General features: G+C 35.4%; 1 protein-coding gene across 1 annotated transcript; it reads right to left on the bottom strand.

Moving 5' to 3' along the window:
• Positions 1-572: 572 nt before the first annotated feature.
• LOC110441688 (di-N-acetylchitobiase-like) lies at positions 573-6,889 on the bottom strand (the record flags this gene model as incomplete). Its single annotated transcript, XM_021484904.1, has 7 exons — positions 573-1,193; positions 1,611-1,778; positions 3,009-3,106; positions 3,253-3,424; positions 4,385-4,596; positions 5,088-5,232; positions 6,797-6,889. Coding segments are annotated over 7 exons (1,080 nt in total), but the record flags the coding sequence as incomplete, so codon positions are not given.
• Between the last annotated feature and the right edge of the window lie 2,987 nt (positions 6,890-9,876).

Raw genomic sequence — 9,876 nt, 5'->3', positions numbered from 1 at the left:
GTTAGATGGATACTGTGTATGCTGGTCATACCTGGAAACAAGTTTAACATTTTTGTTATCTTTTTGTAAAAAAATATCAATAAATTGTACATAACATGCCAATATGCATCATTAAGCCTTCATCTTTTCTTGCCAAATAGGAAACTAGTTCATTTAGAAATTCATTTAGTAGAGAAAATCTATAATGCAGTACACTAACTTGCTGTAGAAACCTGTCTTGTCATGTGATTGATACTTTTTGCTGTCAAAGTTGCATTGTCCATGCATTAAATAGAAAAACAGGACTAAAAAATTCAATTTGGTTGTTCAGGGTTACACATCCTGTCAACAGCTAACGTCATTGAGGACATGCCGTCATGTGTGCTGTGTATGCTTGCATGAGTGCTTCGGGCAGGGTATGTTGTGTATTTGCCTCCTTGTGATGGTGCAGATCTGATGCCAACTTCATTGTGCTACCAATAACAGTGTTTGATTTTTTTTAAATTTGACGCTAGAAGGTGCACCATGCCATGGGTTCATTGCATATCAAAGATAAATATAATAGGAAAACAGAACAACTTTCGGTAAGAAATATATAAATATTTGTTTATTTCTAAAAAAAAAGTATACATCCAGTACAATCATCAATGATAAGGAATGTAGATTGTATCTTTGTATAAATCATGCATAGCAAATATATTGCAAAGCCCAAAAGGACACCTCTTCTATGAAAATATTAACAAAAACATCTGTTTTTAATGAAATTTAATAACAGTTAACTATTTTATCATTGTATTCAACTTTTAATAAAGTAAAGTAACAATCACATTTTTTGCTGAAAATATTAGCTATGCTGTAGCATGATCAGCAGTGTAACCATCCCCATCACTTTGACAAACATATATTGTCTAGTTGAAGAACCAACTTATAAAGTAAGTGGTAAATAAGTATCAAATACATTTTGAGAGAAAATAATCTTAAATTATTTGTATGTATAATGAAGATCACTGTGTATAGAGTTGTCACTTTTTCTTGTAATCCGGAAATGCTTGCCACATCTGAGCACGTTGATGAAGTACGTCCGGTGTGTCGTGAGCATAATCCAATGCATCCGCATTCCATATTCCTACTCCACGCAGGTCATACTGGAGCGCCATATCAAACTTGAATTTCAAACTCACAGGGTCCTCGTACCTGATCTGGTAGGTTGTTCCCTGTTTAAGTCATAGAAAAGAAAAGAAAGCAAAAAATTTGAAACACGTGTCGTCAAAAACCTTCAAAATGAAGGTCAAAATACAAGTACAGTGAAATAAGAGTGGAGTGTTGGATCTGTACCTCTCAAGAATGTAGCTAGATCAAGTAAGTATTCATTTACCCTTAAAACCCAGAAATCCTCTAATTGTTCTTCTCTTTGATTTCTCTAGATTAATGACTTATTTTTAGTTTGTGGTGCTTTTTAAAAACATTATTTATCTTCTAGTGTAATATTAACATTTTAACACTCCTTCTATGTCTGTCTGCTTCGGGTTATTTGTTTCAAGGTAGCACTTCTATGCGTTTGATTTAGGTTACACCAAGCCACATAATAAGAGTTAAATTTAAGCTTTATGCAGGCTACGTGGTTTACGTACGTTATCTTTGTAGTTGAAATACGGAGTGAGAGTAGAAGTCTCCCACAGTCGTCCAGTCGTTGAGTTTTGGATGATGCGCATGAAGAAGCTGTAGTCCATCTCTCTTCCGGCGGCGTCACTACAGTTTACACCTCGGAACGGCACATGTTTGATACTACATGTATTGTCCTGTTGTAATGTAAGGGTATATACTGTAACTGTTGTATTACACATGGTACATAACCGTATACATTAGAGGGGCTGGTCAGGGAAAAAATTACAAAATTAATGGGTCTAAATGCGTTCTCTGGCCTTCCAAAAGTTATACCACAGCAATTTGATGGTCGAGTTCTGCTTGCAATGTCCAGTTTTGACCACTAAAATATTGGGGAAGCCCCGCGTCAATTTAGCGCAGATCTATTTATATATGTCGCGTGGTTGTTTCGAAAGTGAGGCAGTGAAGATAACAACAATAGCACGCTGTCTATCAGCCATGTCGGACTCAACTAGCTGACAAGACAGCAATACTATACGTAAATAATTGTTTTCAAAGGTCATGTATGATGCAAGTGTAGTATTCCTACCTATATGTTGTTGTGTTATATAACGGTATTGATACCTTGTGCCTGTCATGACTTTTGCATGCATCTTTTTCTTTCGCAGCGATGTTTACCTTTGGCCTTGTTGATGACGCGCATGCGGTAAAATTACATCACTGATTTGGGTCATTTTTAGTCTCATGGAGTGAATTTCAACAAAATTTGAATCGGTATATTTCATAAGAAGGTATTTTAAACATGTGTATGTCATTTTAGCAAATATGACATTTTTTTTTCCGACCAGCCCCTTTAACATAATGGTGTCCACACACAAAAACAAAACATGATAGCGTTGACACCAAAACAAAATCAATGCATCAACGCACAAAAACATACCACAGCGTCAACACAAAAAAACTACATAATGTAGCTGGAGAAAATCAGATGAGACAAGGCCATTTCTGTTCAGTTTTGGATGTATACCTCTTTCAGAAGAAAAACCAATGAGTTGCTAAACTGTTTTGTGCTGTATGATAGATGTTATATTTCTTCTTACAATTGGTTTTATTTGCAGACGCTCATTGATAATGCCAACCCGCTTAAATGGCACAAAACAAAAATTGTTACACACGATACAGGCTATTTTATACATGCATTCCTCTCTAGGCAAATGAAGTTTATACATGTAGACAACCAATGTGAGTAAGTTTATGAAGTTGAGGTTTTGTTACTATGCGTCTAGTCTCTATATATAGTTTGTGTTATGTTAAGAATCATTGTTATGAGTAACCGACATGGTTTTCGTGTGGTCTTGCTATTTCCGTCAGAATATAAAACCTTTGTGAATATATACATATCCTGTCAATACACCAGATCATACCTTTGTTACGGCCACACAGGGGTAGTAGTAGCCATACCAGGGGACACCTAGTACCAACTTTTCTGATTGTATGCCCAGGTGAAAGTACTTCTGTATGCCTGAAACAGAGAGGAGACATGTGTACAGAAAACGGGAACCTAGATGAACAGAAAACGTCAAGCATGTACACAGTAAGTATCAGACATGGATGCGTACAACAGACACATAACAAAGCTAAACCACATTTAATAGGATCGAATCAAACCTGATTGTGTTTTGTAGAATCCGGAGTTAGCCAACGCCACACACGGGCCACGGATCTGACTCTGTTCATCGTAGGACATGACAAACAGGAAGTCGGTGACTGTAGCTAGAGTCTTGTAGTCATAGCAACGCTGGTCAATACAGGCTGGGGACCACGCCACGTCCACCGTTATCTGTGGGAAAAATGTAGTGATTTGATTCTTTTTTTTCGTTCAGTATCAAAAATGGTTATTATGTTCCATTTGTATGTGCATACATTTAACTAAAATGAAATTTCCAAATGATGGTTTACTTTTATTCTTAATCAATAACCCAGAGATGATCATGTATAAAAACGAAGGGTTGAGCATGCAAGTTGTTGCCAACCTGATTGTTTTATGCCACTACGACATGACTGAAATTTTAAGGCTTTATAACCCATAATTACAGACCAAGAAAAGTCTATTTAACCTCAGACCCTGTCAATTTTCTGGTTATGGTAATACATTACAGATGTTTTGTTCCGCTATCTATGACATTCACATTTGCCTTTTGTTGTGCCTTAAACAATTGGAGTTCTTCATTAAGCAAAAATAAAGTGTTTTTTTTCTAAGCATTTACGTATGGCGATTTGAAATTAACTGTATGTAAAGTTGACATGACTAATTTGATGTTTTGACTGGAATGCTTGGCTACTGAAAGTATTTCATTGCCCTGCATCCTTGAAACTCCAGGAGTTACATTCTCTCACATTCTTTGCAACGTGGAATATTTAGGATTTTAAGCTCGAGGCTCTGTATGCGCCACCTGTGACTGATACAAGTATACCATTGTGATTCTTTGATCTACATCAAACAAATTGCACAGCAATGTAATGGTAAAACTAACTCCTTTGTAATCCACGGGTGCAAAAGTATGTAAGTAAGCGTAACCCCTGGTGTTTCAAGGATGATTGACCCGAAATGCTTAGCGACTGAAAGCAGCTTGGTTTGCCTGAAATGCTTTGTAACTCAATTTACCCACTCACCCCTAAAGTCACATTTGACATACCAAATCAAAGAAATGTCAAGTCCAGTTTAAATATGCAGGGCTAAATGAGTTAACTTGGTTAACCTTGAATGCTGGGTAACATATATTTATATTAGATCATTAACCTGATATGATGGATTGTATTGTTTGAACGTCTTATAGGTCCGTCTGACCAATGCTGTGTATCCGTCCCTCAAGTCTGTCCTCTCAGCTGGAATAGGGTTTTCGTAATCAAAGTTGATCCCGTCTAGGTGGTTCTGGGTGACGACGGCCAGATACTTTGTCACCCACTCCTCCTGGAGGGTAGCGTTTGTCAGGTATTCTGTGGGAACACCCGCTGCAGTCAAACAAGATTGTCAAGGTTGTTTAAAATTTGTTTAATCAAATAACTTAGACAAGAAGATGAGTTAGTATAAACAGGGATCTTTTACATACAACCAACATAATTATCAAAATTTCAAAGTATTCCCGGTAATAATATGATTTATCGAACATTTACTAATACTGCATCAAATAACAGACAACTAGACCATCAACTTCACTCTTTCGAATGGTTACTTCAGATCGAATATCTTTTCAATTTAATAAAATAGTGTTTTTTTATTAAGATTGCCAGCTTTGAACAACATGTACATATTTATCAAGTGATCGATTTTTGTTTTGAAAATGAAATATTTGATCTCAACTTGAGCAATACTCAAAAAGTTTTAGTGGTACATGTATCACTCAATGAATTTATCTTTTCAACAAATGTGTATGTGTACTAGACACATTTCCTTATACAATGTATCATCTAAAATAAATGGAATTTCAAAAATAAACATGTACCTATTGTGACAACCCGGGCCCCGTTACTATGCGCAAGACACATCATTTCGTCACTATAGTAACCGACCATGACGACAGTGCTTATCTTTGTCCAATTGTACTTCTGCCATGTTTGGATATCTTTACTTAATGAAAATACGAAGACCTGCAAATGAAGATAGAAGACCGTCATGCAATATCAAAATGTATTAAAGATCCCTGTACCACTGCCAAAAGTTAAACTATGACTAAGCATTGGAACAGATTTTTCTGGCATGACTATAGCTTTGATAAATCTATTCCGAAAAGAAAACCATACCTAACGGGTCTTTTATGAAAAACAACAAAGATGAAATGAACAAAATATTAATCATCAACAGTGTTCGAGTTACAAATATATGGGTTACACTGGGATTTGAACCTTGGACTTCAGTGAGTGAGTATGACTATCACCTTAGCTACATGTTATATTTTACTGAGCTACAGTACCTGGTCAATGGAAGTATCCTGGCCAACATTTCTACAGTTATATCCTAAACGAAGTTAAGGGCATCCTCAATATCCAGGGGTTACGCTCATTTTCGCTTTCTACACCCCTGGAATGTATCGTAGCAAAATCGAAGGCTCAGTGTGCACAACCTTTTGGGCAAGAATCTGGTCGCGTAACGGTAAAACTTACTGGCTTTGAAGTCGGGCGTTGTTCCTCTGTAATCTTCAAAGGACAAGTATCAGCCTAGTGATTGGTCAGGATTTTTTTACCCGACACCAATCAAATAGCTAGCCACGTGCCTTCGATTTTGCTATGACATATTCCAGGGGTGCAGAAAGCGAAAGTAAGCGTAACCCCTGGATATCGAGGATGAATTAAGGGGGAGGTTACTGCATGTATGTACGAAAAACCAGTGCAATAGGGACAAGGTTCCTTAACATCACTTAAAGCTCTTAAATCAATTAATCAATGAAATACAACTGATTTAATTTTGTAACATGTAAATAAATATAGAAGTTTTAAATAAACAGCATGATTCCCTAAAATTGAATGCACATGAGGTGCTTGAATTGACTGGCCATACATGTACACCAGTAAACATTCAGATCTACCAAAGTTACAACTATTATTTATAGTCGAGGTATTGGCATATCGGTTCACGATTCGTTTATATATTGGGGCTGAAATTTTGTCAAATGTGTCACAAATGTGTGGCTGAGGACATGACGAACACGACCAGTATAATTTGTCTCCCCTGAATGACTACATGTATTAAGTGTACATGCTTTCTCTCTGAAATAGTTTATTATACCACATGGCTGCCAAAAGTTGAATTTACGTAACTTTCTTTTAAATTTTACTAAGTTCTGATAATAACTTTTTAAATACATTATTTTTTCAACGTTTTTGATATTTCACATCCAGAACTTTAAATTTTGGTTTCGGTGATACACGGACTAATTTTGTCATTGTGCGTTTAAATGGTTAAATACGGTACGATTATCACTGAGCTGCTGTGACGGGTGGATATCGATCGTGGTACATAGATCTAGAGTAACATCATATCGACGATTAATTACCACGACAGAGAGATCTATTAAATTATCAAATAAAATATATACACCTGTACGATAAAGCCAAGTCAGGTAAAGAATTATGACACCGGTATAAAGAGATAAAATTTGCTGTCGGAGCACGGTCATTTTGATAAGTGTGGCTAGCGGGATGTACTTTCCTTTACCTCTTTTCTTTTCGTATCCACTATTGGTTTGCAAAGTGCCGGAATGGAACAAGGGCAGTCTGCCTTTCCAGACGTCAGGGATATTTTCCCATGTCACAGCGAGAAGGAGAAACAAAACAAGAATACCTATCCGTCCCATCGTCTGTATTTATTCGGTGTTCTTACAAATTTTGCCCCTCGAATATAATACCCGGCTTGCTTATCATCACAAGCACAGGGACACGAGAATTTTGTTACATAAGCTTTATATCTTTGGATCAAACTAAGATCTCCAGAGTAATTTTACAAGATTAAGGGGTTTAGTTAGATCAACTGTCGGTAAGAATACCACCCCAAAAATGATACTCGTTGGGAGTCCATTCCAATGACGTAAATGTACGCTACGCGCCAGTTGCTTGACCGTCTAATCAGATTGATTGACCGTCGCGCTTGGATCTAGTTTGTCAAATATGTCTCTTTTTTATCAATATATAAAAATGAGACAACGTGGATCGCCAAGTGTTAAAGGTTTGAAATTATCGTTGTCAACATTTTATGTGGACATGCCCTGGTTAAAAAACATTAACTGAAGTGCGCATTTTTTTCTGAAATACACCCTATATGGAGGACGTTCAGTATTATAAGGGATTGGTAAATATTTTTTAGGTCATAATTTTGCCTTTGTTTTTGTTTCAGAAAATAAAAAAAAATGCATTTGTACTCCACCAAAATATTTTGAGAAATTCTATAGAAATTCTATAGATTGCCAAGGCAAACTGGCTGTTGTTAATTTGATGATGTTTCAATGCTACACAATACGTATCTAGTTCATTTTAATGATGATCAACTATAAATGTCAAGGCTACGGAAGCCCTTATTTATTTCTACTTATTTGTTATTCCTTATTTGTTATTATTTAGTTGACTAAAAATGTCCCTCCAGGGCTTCCGTACAAGGCAGATACTGCTCTTAACATACCATATCATTGCAGAAAGATTTGTACTTATAATAGTTTATACAGCAATTTTATTGTTTTTATTTGACCTCGATATGTAATGGTCTTTATTTCAACTTAATAATATGTACGAATTCGTAAGTGGTATTCCACAAGGCTCGGTGCTAGGGTCATTTTTTTAAATTTTTTTATACCTTTTCGCTGTCAGAGCGAAAGATAATTAACAAGGTTGTATTATTATGCAACAGAATGTATATTTTCAAAAAAACATTATCAGAAATTTGGCAGCTACACTTCTGCCCGACAAATGTAAATTGATGCGGGTGGGAATCACAAACATTAATATACACTCAACTACACCCTGAAGGAACGTTTACCACTATTCAAATTCGGAAAAGGACATTGGAACCCCAAAAGATGATAACTAACATTTGATAAGCGCATATGCGGGAAGATTAATGAAGCAAATTTTATTATGGACATATTGCTGAGAGCAATTGAGTACCTAATTAACATCCATACTTTTTAACTGTAGTAGCTAGAGTATGCCAATCAAGTTTGGTGCCCATGGTTAGAAGAGCATTTAATAGCAATAGAAAATGTTCAACGTCAAGGGAAGAAACAAGTACCAGGACTTTCCAATTCTTAATATTACCAACATTAGGTTATAGAAAATCATGCGGTGGTGTGATAGATGTTTATAAAATTATTTCCGGGAAAAAGGAAGTCACAAAAAATATTTTCAATTAAAGAATATTCAAACACACGAAGCCATAATAGATTAAGAGTATTTGAGGTTAAATCTAAGAAACATTTTACAAAATAAGACGATATTTTCGCCAAAAAGTATACCTGTTTTTCTGAGGACTTCCTTCTTAATTCTTCGTACCGATACTATAAATATAAGTAAACATTAGCAAAACATTTTGTTGTATATCTGGTGATTTTTTTAATCACCAGATATACACTCCAAAAGGCTTTGTAATCATTTTGCTCCCGATACGTTGCCATCTTTTTGGAGCGTAACGGTATCACAATATGTGCAATTAATGTGTACTATAAATAGACGAAAAAAGAACGTACGAATCATTATGACGTCAAAAACACTGATTGTTCACCTTTCCTGACCTTTGATTCCCCGGATTATACATGTATTGTGACGTCACAAAAACAATTACGTCACTTAGTTACTTACTAATGTAAGCTTGCAAGCATTCAGCAGCATTCATCATCAATCTCTTAAACTTTGCTATATACTTCGATAATGGGGAAAACTTTGACGCAGAGACTTCAGACTGTTTTCTCCTTTTGTTCTACTCAGGTAAGATACCTTAATTTCATTCTTCTTCTTCTTTCAATTTCAAAAGTATTTTATTGACAATACATATATAATACAAACATATAAGTTAACATTAAAGAAGATATTAGAACAGTATTGACAAAAGAATAAGACAACAGGCTTTGCCTACATCTGTCTTCTTCTATTTCCGGTAGCTATGTACAATGCTTAAATATATAAAATGTTGTGATTCGTTTTCCTCTCACACTCATGCACACCCACACCCACACCCACACCAGCTTATGTCTAATACTCGTTATTTAAGGGATAAAATTTGCCTGAATAATAATAATAATAACAATACATGAATATTAATTTGGAATTTATCTACCACGTATAAGTCACGAAACGTTTTGATGATTTAATATAAGAGTCAACATGTATAAGAATAGTTTTATTTAATTGGTCGGATGCATTACTAATACCTGATACCATATACTAAACAGTGCAGATTTAAATATCCTACTAGATTATAAATAGTGGTAATATGATGCCTAATATTTGAATACAGAGGACATTGAAAGAAAAAATATATTAGATCTTCCCTCTGTACACCACATACACAGGAAGCATCATCAATCAGATGGTCTTGTAACTTATCAAAGTTAAGATCACTTTTAAAATTTCTTAGCTGACATAAAATTATGTTAAGTTTCCTCGGAACACAGTTAATAAAAGTTTCTGAGACGGTATATCAAAGATTTTTTTAAGTTTCTTTTTAAAAGTTGAAATTGAGATGGAGTCTCGTACAGTGCTATCAAGTGCATTCCATTTTACCATTGTAGAAGGGAAGAAGCTATTCATATA

Source organism: Mizuhopecten yessoensis, unplaced genomic scaffold (genome assembly GCF_002113885.1).
Source record: "Mizuhopecten yessoensis strain PY_sf001 unplaced genomic scaffold, ASM211388v2 scaffold1883, whole genome shotgun sequence".
Lineage (NCBI taxonomy): Eukaryota > Metazoa > Mollusca > Bivalvia > Pectinida > Pectinidae > Mizuhopecten > Mizuhopecten yessoensis.
Note: the sequence above shows the minus strand (reverse complement) of the source record. Positions and strands in the feature narration are given on the sequence as shown.